The sequence below is a fragment of the Xyrauchen texanus genome, chromosome 24 (genome assembly GCF_025860055.1).
Source record: "Xyrauchen texanus isolate HMW12.3.18 chromosome 24, RBS_HiC_50CHRs, whole genome shotgun sequence".
In the NCBI taxonomy this organism is placed as follows: Eukaryota; Metazoa; Chordata; class Actinopteri; order Cypriniformes; family Catostomidae; genus Xyrauchen; species Xyrauchen texanus.
The window spans coordinates 21,244,746-21,268,404 of record NC_068299.1 but is presented as its reverse complement, the minus strand read 5'-3'; the positions used below and the strand labels follow the sequence as shown (position 1 = coordinate 21,268,404).

General features: G+C 42.2%; 1 protein-coding gene across 1 annotated transcript in view; it reads left to right on the top strand.

Moving 5' to 3' along the window:
• Positions 1–23,659, top strand: part of LOC127618057 (KH domain-containing, RNA-binding, signal transduction-associated protein 2) — a 114,539-nt gene that overhangs the window by 7,127 nt on the left and 83,753 nt on the right. Inside the window, exon 2 of the mRNA XM_052090291.1 lies at positions 13,995–14,122. Coding sequence (XP_051946251.1) covers positions 13,995–14,122 — 128 coding nt within the window. The remainder of the gene's footprint in view (positions 1–13,994; positions 14,123–23,659) is intronic.

Here is a 23,659-nt window from a genome sequence, read left to right as displayed (position 1 = left end):
CCCAGCAGTTCTTGGTGGTGAAGAAGCAGACAGAGGCGATACAACACATCTTGCCCCGGCACAGCTCAAGATCCCATACCCCATCTGCTCGCCAAGGGTCCGTCGCAGCCCAAGCCAAGTCTTCGGCCCCAGCGTAGAGCCCCCCGCCTCATGGTCTGCCGCTAAGACCCAGAGGAAGGCTCATAAGTGCCGTGAGATGGACGACCCAGGGAGGAAGACATCCACCGGAACCCTGGAGCTGGTGTCCAGACCACTCCGTCCCTCTGTGGAGGACCGGGAGGAGAATCTTGTGTTCCCTTTTATTTATTTGTGTTCGCTGCACCACGGTATGGTTTCCCTATCGGTAGACCCGCGTCTCCCTTTCTTGTTGGATTTCGTGAGTGCAGTCTGGAGAGCAGCTTGCTTGCACCTGCATCGGCAGATCACGTAACACTAGCTAGTTGTGGTGTTTTGTATAGGGACCACTAGTGTCATTACATTGACACCATGTCGAGTGAGTGACAGATAGGGAATGTCTTGGTTACTGTCGTAACCGCCATTACCTGATGGAGGGAATGAGACGTTGTGTCCCTCTTGCCACAATGCTGTACTACCTGCTGAAATGTCCGGGACCCTGTCTCGGCACCTCAGCAAAAAACCTGAATGAGTGGTTGCTTGCCAGCTCCTTTTATACTTGTATGTCCGAGGGAGTGGCATGCAAATTCCACTTGCCAATTCCCATTGGCCTTTTCTCAAAGATCAGCGGTGTTTAGGGCTCCCAAGAGCAACCCATGGTGTCACTACATTGACACAACTTATCATTCTCTCTATCAGAGAATGGAGGTTACGATAGAACCAAGATGATTTGTTCAACAGTCAACCGATTCAAGCACCCAAATAAATATTTCACATAATATGGTCATTTAATTTCTACATCTGCCACTATCAGTCTTGGGATTTTGTTAGTCAGTAGATGAACACATAGATCAGCACTTTGATAAAAAATATGACTGATTTATCTAGTAGTACCTTTTTGCCTCTAGTTTATAGAGGTTTTGCATTCTAATTCAGTAAATATTTTTTAAGCTTTTTATTTTAAAACAAGATTGCATCTGTACATCGGTGGATGGGTGTTACATTTTAAAAGTAAAATGCAATAAAAGATGCAGGAAGACAAGAATAACGGAAACAAAGACACATTTATTGATAGTTCTGTATATAAAAAATGGCGAACTCCGAAGTTCAGACAGCGATAACCACAACCACAAACTCTCCACACCAGAAGTGAGAACACTGGTCGCCAGTCAAAACACACACAGATGAAACTCCATCTCAAGAACTGGAGATGTTTCATCTGGATTATACACTGTGACGAGGAGGAGGGTGTGGCCGGGCCATGAGGATGCACGCACGGCACTGAGTTGCCTAATCAGCGAGAGAGAGATAAAGGACGTCAGAGGGACGTCAGAGGGGGAGAGAGAGAGAGACGCACTGTGTGTGTGTGTGTGTCTGTGTGTTTTATGTTGACGAAAGCTATTTCAAAAAGTGGTGAAGACACATCCCACCAGTCTCAACCCATAACTGACAGTGATGTATCTAATAATCATTCAGTGAATACTTGGAAACAACTGAGAAATTCATCTTTTAGCTTTTTTTTCTCACGTATTGTCCGTGTGGTCATTGTTGTTGAGGAAATAAGCTCATCAACCAGCCAGAGCCCAAACACTGTACATGTGCTGCAATAGTAGGTAGGCAATTGGTAGATGCTGTGATTGCCTGCTGCTGTAACAATCAAGGGATTGGTTGCTGCTGTAATCAATCAATGGGTTTGCAGTCAGTTGTTTGTACGGTGAGAGTTTAGGCAGTTTGACATGAATAAACCCCTACACTGTGTCAATATCATTGATAATATATTTACATTTATATTTAATAAATGTTTATACTTATGTTGGGGTGGCAGATCGGGCATCAATGCTTTTTTCTTAGGGTGGCATTTGCCACCACATGCCACCCCGGTAGATCCGCCCCTGTCAGGGTATATTTTTTAATTCAAAATTCTACGTTTTGCTGTTCCGTTTGGACGAAGGCAAATAGTGTCAAAAACTTTATTACTCAAAGTTTCTGTGAATCAGGACACAGTTCAGGCTAAGAGCCTCTTATAGTATCTTGTTATTTTGGTCCAAAAATTGTTACAGCCTTTAAGAGGGAAGTGATTAATACTACAGCAGTGATCAATAAAAGTGTAACTTATCCTAAACACCATGCGGCCCGGAAACAACTGACAACTAAGCTTTTTATCTAATGGCCCACACTTGCTGCGTAAATTTCATGCCTAGACATCTCCTAAACTGCAGAATTTGAGTACAACAGATTTGCATAATTTGCACAGATAATAGAATATCTTATTTTAGAAAAGTTTTAATAATGTGAAAAAAGCAGTGATCCTTATTTCAAGATTAATTTCATTGCAACAAAGCAATGACTTTAGAGGATCATTTATGACTAATATAGCTGCTGGCTTTCTGTAGAGCATTGCATTTTTTAAATATGCTTTAAATGTTTGCTACTTATATATAGTATCTTGTTGCTTGTAGGATATAATGTTTGTGGCCACTGTGCATTACTGTCACTGATCCCTGTCTCCTATGTGATGGAATGGTTTGCTCACAATACAACTCCAGCATCTGTATAAATGAACATTCAGTGTGAGAGGCTGCTAGATATCTAAGGTAATCCCATGTCATACTGAACTAGTTCTAAAGTATTGAGTTAAGTTATTTTCTGTTGTAGTTGCATTTTAGCTTCTTTTTTTCAAAGCTGTAGAAAATGAGTGAAGGTTTTTGTGACAGGGCGGAGGGTGGGGCCGGGTCGGGATTATACACACCTGGTCCCTTATCAGGCTAATTAAGTATCCGAGAGGGATAAATGCCGACTGTGGAAGGTGGTGCGACAGAGAGAGATCGTTTATGGGCAGCTGACCGTCATGTTTGTGTTTGTGTCTTTTGTTTAATTTTTTCATTAAACTATTATTTATATTGTCAAGCCGGTTCTCGCCTCATTTCCCTTAATCTCCTTTACAGTTTTGTTAATATGCTCAACTGTGGCTGTTTTCCATCAGAAAATATGCGTTGCCTCGCAACAAAGCTACCTGTGCAGTTTACCGTATTATTTATTTATTTAGAAAAATAGTGTTTTATTTGTTCCTAAAGATAAGATCTGTACACCTTTCTCTTCACAACAGTACATTTATTTATTTTTTTAAAACTTCATGAATATATATTTTGATATAGGGGACAATCTGGGGATAGTTATCACTTGTGGAGTTTGTCACAAGGGCTATATCTTAATACTAAGATGATTCTATGGTCAAAAGTCAATTGTTAATGGTCAAACGCTTAATTACAGAAATTTATGTTTTCTCTTGCAGTGGTTTTGTATGTTGGGATTAAACATTTAATTCAAGTGAACACATAAATCCACACTGGCATACATTTAGGCAAGGGTCGTCTATATACTGATTTTAACCAAAAGTCAGTTTTTTTCTTCATATAAATATCAGGTTGGTGCAATTTGTCACTATTGGGGTGTGTTGTACTGTAAAATTACCTCCCCACAACATAACTAGAAGAAATAGGAGATGCCTGAAGAAGATTATAATTAGTGGGAATATAAATATGGGTTCTTCCTAATTTGTGAGGAACTCCATGGAATACCAGAGTCTGTTTTTTACTCATCACAGTTTGTACCTGGTCATGATGAGACCAGAACTGTTTAAAGTATATGCAGCTTCTCCAACCTTCAAATTTCAGGTGAAACCATTTCAGCAAGAAATGGGAATAGCTGTTTCTCTTGAGGGAACCGAGAGGATGCTCAAAGTTCCAGTCTATCATTTTGATCTTGTAAAGCACATTGCTGAATTGCTTTTATAGAGGTGACTGGATGCAAACTACTTACTTTAGAAAAGGACAGTGTCTGTTTTTTTCTAAAATTGTGCTTTTTTTGCCTCATAGGGATAAAAACAAAAAATTGCTTACCAACCAAATTTACAAATGGATATTACATGGTGGTCATAAAGATGAGGTAGGATTTAGCTGAAATGTTTCTTCCCTGAAAAAGTTTTAAATACTACAGTGAAAACAAATCTGCAACAAATAGTTATTATATGATATAAGTAACTAGTCATTCATTGCTGGTCATAATTTGCTAGACAGTGACTCAAATAAAAATACAGCAATAATCTTCACTGCTGAGTTTACACAGCAGATTGTTTTAACATTAATGGTGGTTTAATTAGAAAAGAAGGATTTTATTATGCTTTTACATCTATTATTTCCTGTTTTCACCAAGTGTATTGATTAAAATATGGTTTAAAAACATTTCCACAGTATAAGACTCAGAAGGATTGTTGTGCCTGATTGGAAAATAAAAGTCAATAATTTTTATTTGTATAACGCTTTTCATAATACACAAAGCAGCTTTACAGAAATCTATACTGTAATATCCTAAAGTCCTTGTTGAGCAGTTTCATAAAACAAATCCTACCACTATGCACTTACAGTATAGCCCCTTCTACCCCTATGCTCATATAGTCCAAGGGTATATATATATATATATATATATATATATATATATATATATATTTTTTTTTTTTATTATTATTTTTTTTTCTTTAATGGAACATATGTGTTGTATTTGATCATTTAATCACCCTTTACTATTAAAACAAACTCACAATTGACTGTTTGTAGATTTGTTAAGAAGAAACCCTCAACTGTTTGCTTCTCACTACTAGAAAGTTCATAACCAGCTCGTATTGCTTTGAGTTTAGAGTATGGTTTTATTTCCAAATAGCTGTTTGCAATCCAAGTTCCATAGTTCATATTTAAGTGAATCTATTTATGCTTGAGGTTTAATACAAGTGTCTATCAGAGCTTAAATTAGTGCTAATGTATGCAGTTTATCAAATGTGTGATCAAACCTCTTAGTGACAAACTTCAATCATTTAGGACAGAGAAATGCGTCTCATGATAGAATGAATATTTAATGATATGTTTCCATTTTCATATGCAGCCTTTTAACTTGATTTATTTCTCTTGCAATATAAGTATGACCTGCAGATTGCATATAACAGACATTGATAGACCAACTACTTCAATCTTCCAAAGAGTGGGCATTAGTATGTAGAATGTGAGCTATTTAAAATGCATGTTAATAGGATCAGCTGTTCCCAACAGCTTCCCATTTTAAAACTCATCAAGCCATAGCTCTCTATCACAGCGTAATCATGCAGGCTAATAGGTTAATGGCAGCTACCTTAATATTTTGATAAATATGTTGATGTTGCTCCACAGCTATAAATGATGGATGGCCTGACACCCTGTTGTAAATAATAAGGGGCGTTTTATTTTATTTAATTTAAAAAAAATGTATGTTTGTAGTCAATGTACACCTCACTGTACATTTGCCATTCAGCATCATGATTCTTAAACATGTTGGCCTCTTGAAATGTGTTTAACAGGGCTGTCAATTGAATAAAATGTTTTATTGAATTAATTACATAATATGCCAATTAATTCATTGTATTAAAAAAATGGTTCCCAAAATCTTGCAAACAGTGAAACCATGCAAGCCCATTAATAATTTAATCACAGTGCATTCTGGGAACACCAGCTTTGAAAAGTTAAATTTACTTATTTTATTTACCTGTGAAATGTACTCAAATTAGCAAAAGTATGACAAGGTTTTCTATTTCAGGGTTGATACATGATGACACATTGAAAGGTAACAAACAATCATAAATAACCTTTACTTATAAGCTAGAACATTATTTTTACATGTTTGAATTGAGTGAAGTATAGAATTTACTTAGTGTTTGTTGCTGTCCTTTTCTGCATATCACGGCCCCCTTCAGTATATCGTGGCCCCATTTCGTGGCCGGCCCAACGGGAAAGTCCTGGTTCTCCTTATGGCCAGTTCACCCCTGCATGCAGATGGTAATGTGCATTTTGGCACAAGTACAAAAGTAATATTGTGTTTGATTTCTTCATTTTTAAATTCGCTGGGGGTTTTAGACAGTTAAAACTAATGCTTTCTCTATTTTACATTGGTCTTCTTTATCCTCTTCTGTAACACCATGAGCCAGAAGACCCAGCAGAGCAGAGTCTCTCCTTCTGGTGCATGACGACTGCTCTCTCATTTCCTTATTCGTGTATAATATGAGGCCCACGGCAAAAGTTCATTTAATGAATCTTATTATGATTGGAAGAGCTATTTTAATTTTAAAGGAAAATTAGATTTGCTAAAAAGCATGAGAATGATTTAAACCATTTTTTATTTCTGTCTCTGCTCCATTATCGGTGAGCTGCATGAAATACAGTGTATGTGTGGGCAGTCTTTTTTTTTTTTTTGTGATCTGTGGTAATATGTATACTGAAAGGAATGAACGAATTAGTCTTTTCTCAAATTGTGCAGATGTATTGGTTTATAAAACTTTTCCAAACTCAGTTTCTCGATATTCACTAAATCTATTCACTGAATCATTATATTGTTCTATATGTGAAAGACACAGAAGATCATGGAAAGATCAATACCTAGAATAATAAACAATAAATACAAAGAATAAACTGTATTTTAAAAAATCAGTGAGTGAATTTTGAGTGAAATTTCACATTCTGGTGTTATAGCTGTAAACAAATGTGTTTTCAATCTCTGATATTTTTAAAACATGTTCAAATGCTAATCTCCTAAAAAAAGTGTTTGATGTATTTTCCCTGCTGATTCATTTAGCATCGCTCTAAGTTCTAACTTCATTATGGCATCCCCTGAAAGTTGCAGGAGCCCACTGTGTTGACATCTGTCGACCAGCTCTCCAGAAGACCTGAGAGTGTATTACACCCCTTATTAGAAGTTCAGAGAGAAAACGATAGGAATGATGCAGCACACGTAAGGCTCAGTTCTGTTTTAAATAGAACAAAAGACAGAATATCCTTCACTGTGTGGAGGTTAACGTACAGTGACTTAAGAAACATCTAGGAAAAAACATTATTATCCAGAAGCCTGTTTATTTGACTTTGAAGTGTACTTATTTGAAGGTGATAAATGTTTTAATTGTTTTTGAGAACAGAAGATTATACCATTTTATTAGTGGATCAATGTCTCAGACAGAGCTTTATCACCAGCAAATACTATCTCTGAATAAAATAAAAATAGGGTGATGACTAAGGTATTTTTGAAGAGAAGATAACAATAGTAATATGCAGAAACTGAAAGGAATTCCCTCCCAAACTTATCTGAAACAAATGTTGCGAAGTCTGTGTATAGTCATGGTGTTGGGAAGTTACATTTTCAAACCTTTTAAATTCAATTACATGCATTTTTTTTTTTTTTTTCATTCAAAATTTCAAGCAATAATAATAATAAGCAATTCCTTATTTTACCTCATAAAGATGTTAATTGTTTTAATTTAAAGTGTCATACTTGACCTTAATATGTCAGGCTTGGCTTTTAATAGTACCTTTTAATAGATACATTCCAATTAGACCAAAATGAAATGGATACTGCACGGAAAACCTGTGGTAACCAGCTGTTACCTTTAAAATCTGTGAAACATTTTAAATCTATAAAAATGACATTTGTTGATTGTTGAATCAAATAAAACCAGTATATTTAGATGTTACCACATGAAGAACATTATTTTGATTACTTGACAATTTTTTTTTATAAGTATAAAGTGTGTCTGCATGTGAGTTTAATGAAAATGCTCATTGCTCTATTTAGTATCAATGACTAGTAATTCGAGTAGTAGTAAAGTAGACTTTTCCTTGGAATGCAGGGCAATTCACAAACTTCAGTGTTAATTCCTTTGTCTATGTTCTTTGGAATGAAGGTATTCAAGCTGGGTTTTATTACAGATCATGCATATCCTTCAAAGGGGGATTTATGTGGTATGGAATAGGACAATAAAATCACAGAGGGCCTTGGCAGCTGGGATTGCTTCTGCTCTGTTAATTTGTGTTCTGGTGGATTACCATAAGGCTGCTCTTCCTGAACTGACTTTTCTCAATAGGATGGATATTCCCAATAGAATGGGTATTATGGTTCCCCTTCTGTCACTCACTTGACGTTGTGTCGATGTAGTGACAATAGGGGTCACTCTTGAGAGCCCAAAAACACTTCAATCTTTGAGAAAAGGGCAATGAGAATTGGAGAGTGGAATTTGCATGCCACTCCCCCGGACATATGGGTTTAAAAGGAGAAGGAATGCCCACACTCATTCAGATTTTTTTCTTCAGAGCCGAGTGGTTGTGTATCAGCGAGCTGAATACTACTGCTGATTGCACCTTGAAGAAGCATATGCTGTTGGATACACGGCGCATAGTGCAGATTATGCCCCTTATACCTATTGCTGCTAAATGAGTATATTCCTCTTTAAGATCAAACATGTTGACGTGAACGTCTTTTTAAAGACGAGTCTTTATAAAGATGCCTTTCTGTCTTTGTATGATTCCTGGATGCGGTCGATATCTCTCCGCCACCGATGGCCACGTGGCTTGCCTTCTTCCGGGGGAAAGCCACTCCAGCCGCCCCCTGCACTGCACCTTCTACCTACAGGTACGAGGCCAGCCTGGCTGGCCCTTGAGTCGATTTGGGGTGTTCAATGGGCTCGGTCTCGCCGGGTAATTCCCCACGGACCTCCCGTTCCCCAGCATGCTCATTTGCCCCCGTTAAGTTGCAAGATGAGACCAGCTTGGCCCTCACGCTCCTCGTGACAGAACTTCCCTGGCAAATTCCTTCGAGGAAGGACCTTCTTTCTCAGGAACGGGGCACCATCTGGCACCCATGCCCAGACCTCTGGAACCTCCACGTCTGGTCCCTGGACAGGACATGGAAGACTTAAGTGGTCTACCAACCTCAGTGGTAAACACGATCACTCAGGCCAGGGCTCCTTCTACATGCCAGCTGTATTCCCTGAAGTGACATGTGTTTGCTATATGGTGTTCTTCCCGTAGCAAAGACCCCCAGAGATGCGCAGTCGGGTCAGTGCTTTCCTTCCTTCAGGAGAAGGGGCGGCTGTCCCCTCCACCCTAAAGGTGTATGTAGCTGCTATAGCAGCACACCACAATACAGTTGAAGGTAAGTCCCTTACCAGATCATCACGTTCCTAAGAGGCACCAGGAGGCTAAACCCTCATAGGCCGCACCTATTTCCCTCATGGGACCTCTCTGTGGTCCTGCTGGGCCTTCAGAGAACCCCGTTCGAGCCCCTAGAGTCAGTCGAGTTAAAGGCCGTCTCATTAAAGACTTTAGCAGCCACACAACATTGAAGAGCCTTAAAATGAAGCTGTCACCTGAGTTCCTCCAGGGATCCCCTTCTGTTGTCACTAAATTAATGCTCAGCAGAATTGAAAATGATGAACCTGTGCAACTCTTGTAAGACATGGAATGGGGAAAGGGGATCGGGAAGGGGAAGAAGGGTAAAGGAAATTGGACGAGGAGAAGAGAAGAGAAGAGAAGAGAAGAGAAGAGAAGAGAAGAGAAGAGAAGAGAAGAGAAAAGATGAGAAGAGAAGGGAAGAGAAAGTGGCCAATAGCACCTCTCTAACAGACATCTGCAGAGCAGCTGGCTGGGCAACACTCAATACCTTTGCAAGATTGTACAATCTCCTGGTTGAGCTTGTTTCGTCCCATGTACATTCAGGTACGAACAGGTAATACAGAACAGCTGGCTGTGTGTATCACTTGTGTAACCCCCTGTGATGTATTTTCCGCAGTATGGTCTCCCTGTCATCAGACCAGCGTCACCCGGTCACTGTCTTTGTAGAGCTCCTCCCCTTCGAGGCTGGACCTACCATCTTGCCTCTTCCATGTGCGGCTGGTGAACCCATATGTCTTATTGCCACATGTTGACCTCCCCTTTTGGGCAGGATGTGGTCTCTGCGGGGTCTTTTCCCCCTGATTGAATAGGAAAGGAAAAGAACACCTTCCCTGATGCATATAAAAGCATTAGATGGCCCCAGCTGAATCTAATACTCTGTGGAGAGAAAACATAGAGAGAAAAGGCCACGGCTGGCGCGGCCTTCTCATGTTACGTCGCTCCCCCCCTCAGGGATATGGGGAAGGTTACGTGCAGTCTGATGCACCTGCTATTATGCATGCAGCAGCTTGCTTGCACCTGCATTGGCAGTTCACGTAACACGGTTCAGCTGTTTTGACGTTTTTCTATAGGGACCCCTAGTGTCACTACATCGACACAACGTCAAGTGAGTGACAGAAGGGGAATGTCTTGGTTAATGTCGTAACCTCCAGGGAGTGGCATGCAATTTCCACTTGCCAATTCCCATTGGCCTTTTCTCAAAGATTGTGGTGTTTTGGGGATCTCAAGAGTGACCCCTAGTGTCACTACATCGACACAACATCTCATACCCTCCATCAGGGAACGCAGGTTACAACAGCAATCGAGACATTATAAACCATACAAGTTCTTAAGAAATATTGCAGGGAAAGAGCATGGCTAGTTTGAGAAACATACAGTAAGTGTGATTTAGTCCAAACAAATTTAAATGCATCTCTCATTCTTTTGCCAGTTGCTGCCTCCATGTCCTGTGACATTTTTTATGTATTTGGTCACTATTAGCATACATCTTTGTAGATTTCTGTGTGTGTGTGTGTGTGTGTGGAGAGCACAAAGCAATTTTGCACTGATTATGTTATAGATCACAGAAAAATACAAAACAAGAGAACAAAGGAAAGATGACAGAGGAATTGTAACAAATGTAGCATCTTGTAGAACATGTGTTTTAGGAGAACAAAAGGGATGTTAACCTTAATCAATTTTTCATACCCACATTTTCCTAAAGTGGATGGTTTTGAATTTCGTCATACGATCATGAGGTCAGATTGATGTATTTTACAACATGAACATCATTCTCAGTTGAAAACATTATGTGAGCTTGGATAAATCCAGAATCCATTAAATTATACACAATTGGTTTGAGCTGAAAGGATAATAGAATTCTATGTACAGTACAGTCTCTCTACTTCTTATGAACTAAAACCAAAGTGAAATCTCTCAAAGCCCTTTGATAAAAATAATGATAATAATAAAAATAAAAATATTTTGACAGTTTGATATTGTTATGTGCATCTTTATCTGCTTATTTTAATGAAATGGTTATTAAAATCTCAAATGGAACAAATTGTGCAACAAGGCTTATAAAGGCTTATATGCTCATAACACATCAGTTAGTATTCCAGTTCTTTATGTGTTATATTTCATTCTCTCTTCCTTTTTAATGCCCCTCAGTTATGCATGCATCAGTAAAGGGCAACTTCTTAAACAAACTGGGGTGTGTTGTACAGTAACAGATGTCAGAAAAAAAAGCCAGACCAGAATTGAAGTCTTAGGATGTGCTACTAATTCTACAGAGCCACTCAACCTTGAAATGGTTATATTCACCAACTAAAAGCCCATTTGTGGACTTTTTGGTCTTTAACTCAATGAGATCAGACCGCCAGGTCCTAAATAGCACCCAACAGAGGTGTTTGTTAGTTAGGGTTGTCAGACATACAATGCATACTCAAGGAATGGCTTTTGGGGTGTGTTGGTTATCCAAAACCAATGAAAAAAGAAACAAACACAGAGGTCTTACAGCTGTTGTTTGTTTAATGTTGTGTTTGTTTGTTTTCAGTTCACTTAGCAGTTGTATGATGCAAAAAGTCAAAGGAGTAGAGCAGCATTTGGTCTGATCAAATATTTTTTGTGCAAAAACAACAGCATTGAATTGACTTGCAGAATATGACTCCATCCCCTGTGGATTACAATGAGATACATTTCCATCTACTGAGCCAATGCTGAAGGACTTTCTCAAATCACATTTACAAGCAAGAGAACAGAGAATTTACACTTTACCCCTGTATGTTATTCAGAAACAAATAATAATTCTGAATGTTGTGCAATATCTTTCTTGTGTGGAACATTAATGCTGTATGGCTGTTGTGTTTATAGCCACAGCCCTCCACGCTTCCCCCTGAAATAATTTCTCAGCATCCCTTATTTTAAGGTCTCACTTGCCAAGTGTTTCTCATTTTCAGCTCAGTTTGATTTCTTTGGTGCCTTTTGGCAAAGAGATACGGCAAAGAAGAAAGAGAGAGCGAGAGAGAGAGAGAGAGAGAGAGAGAGTGAGAGAGTGTGTGTGTGTGTGTGTGTGTGTGTGTGTGTGTGTGTGTGTGTGTGTGTGTGTGTGTGTGTGTGTGTGTGTGTGTGTGTGAGAGAGAGAGAGAGAGAGAGAGAGAGAGAGAATAGCTCAATACAAAAAAAGGTTGTCTCAAATCAATATTCAGAATGTGGCAAATAATAAAAATGGTTGTCTCAAAAATCAATAATCAAAATGTGGCAAGTTCTTACTTAGGCCACATCATGCTTTACTTTACTTAAATTTCATCTCCTGGTCTTGTTGCTTTGCAGATCCTTTGTCACTTAGTAGCTTGGATTGAACTTATTGTATTGTCCCCCTGCAACCACCTGAGTTTAAGTGTCTTGCTTACGGGGACAACAATGAAGTACAGTCTCTGTATCTCTCCCATTCATGAATCTCACCCAGGGGCGTAGATCCCCCCTCCCAAATAATAAAAAAATAAGCACAACCAAGGTTTGAGCTTGCAAGCATAAGGTAGCAGGGGATTTTCATAATATTTCAGAGAGCATCTAGTGTGCTTTTTACATTTAATACACGAGTTAACATGGTCAATTTCACAAATTGCTTTCTGTAGTTGATTAGTGACCTATAAAATGTCAAAATCTACAGTCATTTTTTATCATAACCCACCCATATGGCTGTCTGTCTGACGGCCATCCAGCCGTCCACCCTTGCATGCTTCCTATCAGCAGTGGCTTGTTTCTGGGTTTCTAACAGCTTGACGCCCTAAGTAGTCTTAGACCCTGGGCTAGTGTCCACAGTGGTCCAGTCTACAATCCGACCTTGCATAATACCATCAGATTATATTATTAATTCATTTGGATTATTATTAATACATATTTACCAGACAGGTTCTAATTATTTTTAGTTATTTATTGCAAATCAATTATAAGCTGAGGAAATAAGCTGTTTATTTAGAGGTACAGAGGTGATAATTTCAGAGGCAGCATACAGATGCAATGTTGCCTTATAAATACTTTAACATCTCTTGACTGCCACAGGCAACATGCGGTGTATACACAGGCTACTACAACAATAAGTTGTCGATAATGCAAAAAAATGCATTAAAATCAAGACTGAAAGTATGCTCCTGTGAGAGTGAAAGAACGTGATTTTCTGCAGGTTTGAGCAGCTGAGAGCATCTCACCAGAGGTGAGATGAGAAATGATGGCCTCCTTTCACCTGCTGATTTCGTTTCCCTCTTCTCTTCTCTTCTCTTCTCTTCTCTTCTCTTCTCTTCTCTTCTCATCTTTTCTCTTCTCTTCTCCTCGTCCAATTTCCTTTACCCTTCTTCCCCTTCCCGATCCCCTTTCCCCATTCCATGTCTTACAAGAGTTGCACAGGTTCATCATTTTCAATTCTGCTGAGCATTAATTTAGCGACAACAGAAGGGGATCCCTGGAGGAACTCAGGTGACAGCTTCATTTTAAGGCTCTTTAATGTCGTGTGGCTGCTAAATCTCTTGCTCAAGCACCATAAAATATTTTGAGCACAAAATATTACTGTTCTGTGCAGCTGCTTTTCTGTTTTTGTTTGTCATGCCAATAAGGGCTTAGTAGGCTTATGTTGACAAGTTACATTGACACAGTGTTTATTTAATTGTTGTTAATAACGAGACCCCGTTGGCACCATTCATTGTACGTAAAGACTTATTTTCCTCACTTCCCCAAGTTTTTCTTTGTAGTGATGTCCAATCTGATTTTCTGGGCTGTACAAATATCACTTATAGGCAAAATAACTAATTATTTTGTTATGTGTGTATTGCCGTGTGGCATTGGAGCAAAGCATGGCATTCTTTGACCTAGACCATTTTTTTCATTCAGAAATTGAAAAGTTTGAAGGAGACGAGTTGAGAAAAGATGGAGAGGTGAAGAAATACTTGGATATCATCAGCAACAAAAACATCAAGCTGTCGGAGAGAGTGTTGATCCCAGTACAGCAGTATCCTAAGGTAAGAGCTCATCCACCTCAGTGCCCTGTACAAAGTACAAAGAAATGAAAGTGGAGTGATGATATGACAGCCAAATCAATGTTATAGTCATGTGGAGATCAGAGAGGATAAAAGCAATTCATACATTTTATGGGATTGTTGTGCTTGTGGTAATGACTCAATATGTACTATATCAGGCAGGAGTAAACTAGATGGTGTCAGACTCTGATTTGTACTGCACAGCAAATCTGCTGTTATTTTGTCCTAGTTGAAATGGTTCCTTGCTCTCCCAGATTAACAGGCACCACATCTGTTTCTACCTGTTCAAACAATAACCTGCCTAATTTTGTGATCAGGAAAGTATTTTTTATTTAAGTATATATATATATATATATATATATATATATATATATATATATATATATATATATATATTAGGGCTGTCGATTTAACGTGTTAATTCAGTGCGATTAATTTAACAAAAAATAACGCGTTAAAAAATTTACGCAATTAATCGCAATGCCCCCTGACCATAATACGGAAGATCCTGAGAAATGCAAACTTGTAGTACCACCTGTTTACTCCAGAGGGCAGTAAGTGGCATTTAAGTTGTATGAGCAACGTGTAGTTTATACAGTGAAGAAAACACTTCAGTAGGCAGAACAACACAAACATGCGTTACGTTCTTGTGTTCAAAACACTTGAAGGAGTGCAAATGCGAACTAAGGGATCTCAAGATGTGTTTAAAGATTGAGTATTAAACTATATTTAACTTGAAACAGTGACCTAAACATTTTGTGTTTATGAGGCAACGCACCCGAGACACCACACAAGCATATCTGATGAAGGTGTAAATTGACAGGCTTTTAATCAAGCCCTAATAATAAATCTCAAACTGATTGACAAATTCACTTGTGAAATGGATTGCTGTGAACTGTATGCCAATAATTGTCTTTTGTTCAATAATATGGTAGTAAACAATACATTGTATTCTAAAGCCGCTTTTTGTTTTGTCTTATCAATGAATAACACTTCTGCTACAAGAATGTAATACATTTTAATTATCTGAATATTTTTGATTATATATATATATATATAATTTTTTAAATATTTAAAGATAACTATGTTATTTATTTTTATTATTTTACGTTTTACGTTTTACCAGCTGGCCTCTTGCATCTCATCTGTCAAGATATTTCAGATTCTCAACACCAGTGCATAAAATCATTTTATTTACCAACACTATACATTTTGTACCAATCTTTGTTTGGAGGTAGATTCAGCTTCTGGGAAATCAGCTATGGGTAGTAAAATCTGCTTTGTAGGGTTAGGGTTACATTTTGCCAAAAATTATAGAGCTCTGCACTCAGTCAGTGCTATATTGTTGATGAAAGCATAAGTCATCTGAAAAACAAATACAGACTTTTTATTTCAGTAACTGTTTATTTACTCCAAACCACTTTAACATTATTACGTGTTATACAAGGCACACTTGTATTCCACATTGCTGTTTTAAATTGATATTTTGAAAATGAATAGAGAAAAGCCCATGAGCAAAACACAGATGAGCAAAGCACAGATGAATCCATAAAGCTTCTGAGCTTCTCATGTTCTCACAAGTATTTTACAGCTCTAGGAAGCCTTTTTTACTGTTTACATTTATTCTGCTTTAGGGAAGAAGAAAAAACCCTAGAGAATTAAAATGTGTGCAGACTGTTTGATGGTTTTAGTAGATTTGTGCTGTCAAAAAAAAAAAAAAAACATGCCTTAGGTTTAGATTTGACATGTCTTGTTCAAGTTATAACAATGGATTTGTGTTTTTCCAAATCTCTCCTTCCAGAGGATTTCTGATGCTTTGTAGTCATGGTAATTTCTTTGGTTAAATTCTCTTGTGATATTCCTGGAATGGTGCTTCTATAATCTGAGGATGGATAATATATTTGAGCACAAAAGGTTTCTAGGTTACTAGGTTCCTGGGTTCCTGTAGCTCAACTGATAGAACATGGCATTAGCAATACCAGGATCATGGGTTTGATTCCCAGGGATTAAACAAACTGATCAAATGTATACAATTTGTCACGAACCCCGCTCCTCTGCTTCTCCCCGCATCGTCTAGCACACACACGCACACTCCCTCACTCCGCCCCCTCGAGCTTTTCACGCTCTTTTTGCTCGCTCGAGCCCTCAAGCCCACTTTGCTCCTACTCGCTCACATGCTCGTAGGCAATCTCCCTTCCTCGAGTTTCTCACGCGCTTCCAATCCCCAGAACATTATGACCACCTGCACTCGTGTCATCTGCACTCCTGCACATTAGTTTCACCTGCACTCGTCTCATCACCTGTCATGGTTTACACCTGCACTCGCCCCATATATATCACCACCCTTTCGCTGCACGGGTGTTGGTTATTGTATTTAGTTTCCCGTGTCTTTGTCCCCCGCTAGTCTCGTCTAGTTTTGCTCTCCTCTTGTTTACCTCTTAGCTTGCCAGCTCCCCTTGTTCCCCTGTCTTTTGCTCCCACTAGTTTCTATATCTTGATTCCCCGGCTCTCGACCTCACGCTCCCCTTGACTACTCTTCACTGGATTTGCCCTTGTTTTGTACTGTTGCTTTGCTTTGTGAATAAAGCTGTTTTTCCCCGACATTGTGACTGTCTCAACTTGTGTTCGCTACAGAATAACCAACCTCACCGTTGACAGTCACAATGCCCCACGCTAAGGATTCGCGCAGCTCACTAGAGCGGAGAAGCACGTCACATTCGGCGTGAGGAGCTACAGTGTGGAGAGATGACCACGCGCTCACGGCCCAGGGGCAGCAGGTATGCGCTATTTCTGATTTGTTTCACCCTATTTCACCTGTGTCTGCCCCTGAGTCCGTTTATGCCTCCAGTGCATTTCTGAGCGCTGTGCACTCTCCACCCCCGGAGAGGTTTTATGGCTCTTCGGATGCTGACCAAGGGGTTTTCATGCGAGGCAGCGGTTGTGTAACTCATAACCCCGCCCTCGACATTAAGGAGCCAGCCGCCCGACTCTTGGGGTTGCGTCAGGGGAGTCAACCCTTGGAGGTTTATGTTATTGATTTTTGTGCCCTGGCCAACCAGGTGAATTTTGATGAGGTGGTTCTGAAAGACATTTTTCAATATGGACTGAATGAGCCAGCCTCATCATACATGCCTGGTGGTCGCTGCTCTCTCAACCTGGCTCAGTTTATTGACCTCGCCCTGCTGTGCGTTGGTTCCTCGTTTACTGTGGGGGAGGCAGATACTGAACCAGCGCTCCACACCACGGCCCCCGTCTCGAGGCCTACCACGGCCCCCGTCTCGAAGCCTGTCACGGCCCTAGTCCCGAAGCCGGACACGGCCCTAGTTCCGAAGCCTGTCACGGTCCCAGCCTCGAAGCCTGGCACGGCCAGCGAGTCAACGCCCATGCTTGCCACGGCCAACGAGCCAGCGCCCACGGCCCACGAGCCAGCGCCCATGCCCACCACGGCCAACGAGCCAGCGCCCATGCCCGCCACGGCCAACAAGCCAGCGCCCATGCCCGCCACGGCCAACAAGCCAGCGCCCATGCCCGCCACGGCCAACGAGCCAGCACCCATGTCGGCCACGGTCAGCCAGCCAGCGCCTGTAGCCTCGACCGCCCCCATGGCCACATCCCCTGTTGGCCGAAGATGTCAGAGAAGGAAGAGGGCCCCTTCTCCCCAGTCTCGTCTTGTGCTCAAGACCGCAGAGGTTCCCTCAGAGTCTTCCACGGCTCTGCCAGGTTCTGCTCCGCCCCAGAGTCTTCCACGGCTCTGCCGGGTTCTGCTCCGCCCCCAGAGTCTTCCACGGCTCTGCCGGGTTCTGCTCCGCCCCCAGAGTCTTCCACGGCTCTGCCGGGTTCTGCTCCGCCCCCAGAGTCTTCCACGGCTCTGCCGGGTTCTGCTCCACCCCCAGAGTCTTCCACGGACCTGCCAGCCTCTGCTCGCCCCTCAGAGCCCTCGCGGGCTCCTCCTCTCAAGCCTGCCAGAGCTCTACCCCTTGAGCCCCACCGGGCTCCGCCTCTCAAGCCTCTCATGGCTCCACCCCTCAAGCCTCCCAGGGCTTCTCCTCACGAGTCTTTCATGGCTACACCCTTCAAGCCTCTCATGGCTTCGCCTCACAAGTCTTTCATGGCTCCACCCCTCAAGCCTCTCACAGCTTTGCCTCTCGAGTCTCTCAGGGCTCCTCCCCCTCCTTCCAAGTCTCTCAGGGCTTCTCCTCTAGAGTCTTTCATGGCTCCATCCCTCAAGCCTCTCACGGCTTCGCCTCTCGAGTCTTTCAGGGCTCCTCCTCCCCTCGAGCCTCTCAGGGCTCCACCCCTCAAGCCTCTCACGGCTTCGCCTCTCGAGTCTCTCAGGGCTCCTCCCCCTCTCAAGCCTCTCAGGGCTTCCCCTCTCGAGTCTTTCAGGGCTCTTCCTCCCCTCAAGCCTCCCAGGGCTTCTCCTCATGAGTCTTTCATGGCTCCACCCCTCAAGCCTCTCACGGCTTTGCCTCTCGAGTCTCTCAGGGCTCCTCCCCCTCTCAAGCCTCTCAGGGCTCCTCCTCCCCTCGAGTCTTTCAGGGCTCCTCCTCCCCTCGAGCCTCTCAGGGCTCCTCCTCCCCTCGAGCCTCTCACAGCTTCGCCTCTCGAGCCTCTCAGGGCTCCTCCCCCTCTCAAGCCTCTCAGGGCTTCCCCTCTCGAGTCTCTCAGGGCTTCTCCTCTCGAGTCTTTCAGGGCTCCACCCCCTTCCAAGCCTCTCAGGGCTTCGTCTCTCGAGTCTTTCGTGGCTCCCCCCTCGAGCCTCTCCGAGCCTTCCAGGGCCCCACCTCTAGAGCCTCTCGAGTCTTCCACGACCTTTTTCCCCGAGCCTCTCACGGCTCTACTCCCAGAGACTCCAGAGCTTCCTACGGCTCCGCCTCCCGAGCCTCCTACGGCTCTGCCTCCCGGGCCTCCTACGGCTCCCCCTCTAGAGCCTCCCATGGCTCCACCTCCCAAGCCTCTCACGGCTCTGCTCCCAAAGACTCCAGAGCTTTCTACAGCTCCGCCTCTCGGGCCTCCTACGGCTCCCACCCCAGAGCCTCCCACGGCTCCACCTCCCGAGCCTCTCATGGCTCTGATCCCAAAGACTCCAGAGCTTTCTAAAGCTCTGCCCCTCGAGCCTGCTACGGCTCTCCCCCCCGAGACTACAGAGCCTGCCAGGTCATCGCCTCGGGGACCTCCCACGGCGCCACCTCCCTTGGCTCCACCTCCAGAGCCTTCCAGGCCTACCTCGCTAGAGCCTCCCACGGCGCCACCGTCATCGGCTCCACCTCCTGAGCCTTCCAGGCCTTTGCCCCTAAAGCCGCCTTCGGCTCCACCTCCAGAGCCTTTCAGGCCTACCTCGCTGGAGCCGCCCACGGCGCCACCGTCATTGGCTCCACCTCCTGAGCCTTCCAGGCCTTCGCCCCTAAAGCCTCCTTCGGCTCCACCTCCCTCTGCCCTGTCTCTTGGGCTCCCCATGGCGCCGCCTCCTCAGCCTCTCAGTACCCCGCCTGCCGAGTCTCTCACGGCTCCATCTTCCAAGGCTCCGTCTCCCAAGTCCTCCACGGCTCCGCCTTTCACGGCTCTTCCCTGGCCCCCTGACCCTGTGCGGTGGCCCCCTGACACTCTCCCTGTCCTGTGGCCTCTTCCCTGGCCTCCTGACCCTGTTCCTGTCCGGTGGTCACCTTCCAGACCCCCGGACCCAGTCCCTGTCCTCCAGTCGCCTTCCAGACCCCCTGACCCAGTCTCTGCCCTATGGCTGCCCCCTAGATCTCCCGACCACCCGCCTGTCCACTATGTTCCCCCTGACCTTACATTGAACTGCCCATGGACTGTCTCACTTCCCTTTGTCTGTCCCCCGATCATCCTGCACCGCCTCCCGCGGCCGTCAGGAGCCGTCCTATTCAGAGGGGGGAGTACTGTCACGAACCCCACTCCTCTGCTTCTCCCCGCATCGTCTAGCACACACACGCACACTCCCTCACTCCGCCCCCTCGAGCTTTTCACGCTCTTTTTGCTCGCTCGAGCCCTCACGCCCACTTTGCTCCTACTCGCTCACATGCTCGTAGGCAATCTCCCTTCCTCGAGTTTCTCACGCGCTTCCAATCCCCAGAACATTATGACCACCTGCACTCGCGTCATCTGCACTCCTGCACATTAGTTTCACCTGCACTCGTCTCATCACTTGTCATGGTTTACACCTGCACTCACCCCTATATATATCACCACCCTTTCGCTGCACGGGTGTTGGTTATTGTATTTAGTTTCCCGTGTCTTTGCCCCCCGCTAGTCTCGTCTAGTTTTGCTCTCCTCTTGTTTACCTCTTAGCTTGCCAGCTCCCCTTGTTCCCCTGTCTTTTGCTCCCACTAGTTTCTATATCTTGATTCCCCAGCTCTCGACCTCACGCTCCCCTTGACTACTCTTCACTGGATTTGCCCTTGTTTTGTACTGTTGCTTTGCTTTGTGAATAAAGCTGTTTTTCCCCGACATTGTGACTGTCTCAACTTGTGTTCGCTACACATGTATTTCACTGTAAGTCGCTTTGGATAAAATTGCCTTCTAAATGTATTAGATAATAATAATTTATAAGCCTTTTTTTTTTTTGGCCACCAGTTGATAGGATTATCCATGTATAGTATCCACGCTGCATTCTTTACATCTAATTGCACTTGACACATCTTCTAATTGTTTGAATGTGGCAGAGTTTTTCTCAGAATTTACCATGATTGTAGACATTTTAAGTGAATTGCAGCAACCCCCTACCTCAAAACCAGTTCAATGAACTTGTGGGCCATGACAGATAAAAGCTTCCAGAGTCGAGACTTTATGTTATGCTCTCCATTACAACTCCAAAGGATTTATCTATGTGCCGTTAATTAATCCTTGTGATGACAGCGCTGTCTCAGTCTTTTGGCTAATAATGCTTGATAGTCTCACAAGAAGAAAATGTTTGAGTTGATCTGGGTTTCATTGATGCTCTAGGATGGTTGGATTTCATAGATTTGCATAAAGATGAATAGGCCTTTCTGGATCTTGAATGGTAGGTTGTTACTTGACCTTTGACTCTTTGTAATGATGTTAAAAGCAGCAGTGCTACAGTATAAAATGTATATTAAATATATGTTTTGATTTTGATTAATATATAAATTAATGATTCCGGTATTTTTACAGTATTGATAATGCAATACCATTAGGGGTTCCTGTAGCTAAACTAGTAGAACACGGCATTAGCAATGCCAAGACCATAGGTTACATTCCCAGGTAATGCACAAACTGATCAAATGTATACCTTTAATCAGGGAGTAAAAACTGTCCATTACTAACATATGTTGACTACACATACAATTTGAGTTTTTTCTGTAAATTGCACTGATGCTATTTTAGAGAGTGGTATATACAATTAATAATTCCATACCTGTCCAACAAAAAAGAAGCAACATCAGCATTACTACTAATTTTTTTCCCCATCATCAAATCTTTCCACATTTTGTATACCGTATTGATGTTTACCCAAGTGTTTTGCCTTTGCCGGTCTTTCTGTCTTCTTGCTTCATTTTTCGCTTCTTTGGCAGTACAGCTACTGGATCTCCTGTTGTCTCTGCTTCAAAAGCAAGATAATAAATATGTTGCATTGTGTTTTTTTGCTCTTCGCTTCACCAAACAACACAGCACTAAGCATAGACACGCATACACAGGTGGCAGCCAATGAGGATTTTCTTCTTCAACGTTTAGTGAAACACAGTGGGTCATGTCATTTCATCATGTCGAAACACATTGAAGGGGTGACCTGCACCATGTATAATAAAAACGCTTTTTATAGAAAACCATTATGAGTACAGTCTTCATCTCATGTGAGTGTACACAACTGATAACACAATTAATTAATTAATGTGTAAAACTTTTAAATTAGACCCAAATTACTGAATGCACCTTTAACAGTTATGTATACTGTCATTTTATTTACAGATCTGCTTCTGAGTCAAAACATGGCAGCGTCAAAACTGTATTAATGCATCATATCTTAAAATAATTCAGTGAAGACTTGGAAACAACTGAGATGAGAAAAGTACTTTTTTCCTCTAATAATGTTTTCCTTGTATCTGAATTAACCATGTATGTATATGTAATAATTATTCATAGTTGTTCTTCATTCAGAGAATGTGACATCCACAATGGGCAATTAGGCAAAGAAATCTGTTATGCAGCAGTTTCCTTCAGGATCAAAGCATGTGTTTTATTTTTTCAAGGCAACATGAAGTGCTGTAGTTCCAAAAATAAACTGTGATTTCCCATTGGTGTTTGGTTTCATGAAAAATTTATCAGAATAAAAATAAACCAGTTACAGTATCAGCATTTAAATTAGCGTTTTCACTCTGGAACAATTGAAAATTTCGGTTACGTTCTGCTAAAAAAGTTGTTCGTTTTCAGTTTTTGTTTTCATTCCTTGAACCGCTTTGTCCAGTAACTGGTAAATGCAATTACCGACTTAATTCAGTACTCACATGCTGTCTTGTTGGCAACTTACAAACATGGCGATTGCAGCTCTGTGTGAATAGTAAAAATGCCTTTTTTTGTTGAGGTATTGGAAACTGTGTTGAGTTGTTCTATCAAGATGAAGAAAGTACCAAATATTTAGATATAGATAATGCAAAAAAGAGTAATATATATATATATATATATACACTCACCTAAAGGATTATTAGGAACACCATACTAATACTGTGTTTGACCCCCTTTCGCCTTCAGAACTGCCTTAATTCTACGTGGCATTGATTCAACAAGGTGCTGAAAGCATTCTTTAGAAATGTTGGCCCATATTGATAGGATAGCATCTTGCATTTGATGGAGATTTGTGGGATGCACATCCAGGGCACGAAGCTCCCGTTCCACATCCCAAAGATGCTCTATTGGGTTGAGATCTGGTGACTGTGGGGGCCAATTTAGTACAGTGAACTCATTGTCATGTTCAAGAAACCAATTTGAAATGATTCGAGCTTTCTGACATGGTGCATTATCCTGCTGGAAGTAGCCATCAGAGGATGGGTACATGGTGGCCATAAAGGGATGGACATGGTCAGAAACAATGCTCAGGTAGGCCGTGGCATTTAAACGATGCCCAACTGGCACTAAGGGGCCTAAAGTGTGCCAAGAAAACATCCCCCACACCATTACACCACCACCACCAGCCTGCACAGTGGTAACAAGGCATGATGGATCCATGTTCTCATTCTGTTTACGCCAAATTCTGACTCTACCATCTGAATGTCTCAACAGAAATCGAGACTCATCAGACCAGGCAAGAGTTTTCCAGTCTTCAACTGTCCAATTTTGGTGAGCTCTTGCAAATTGTAGCCTCTTTTTCCTATTTGTAGTGGAGATGAGTTGTACCCGGTGGGGTCTTCTGCTGTTGTAGCCCATCCGCCTCAAGGTTGTGCATGTTGTGGCTTCACAAATGCTTTGCTGCATACCTCGGTTGTAACGAGTGGTTATTTCAGGCAAAGTTGCTCTTCTATCAGCTTGAATCAGTCGGCCCATTCTCCT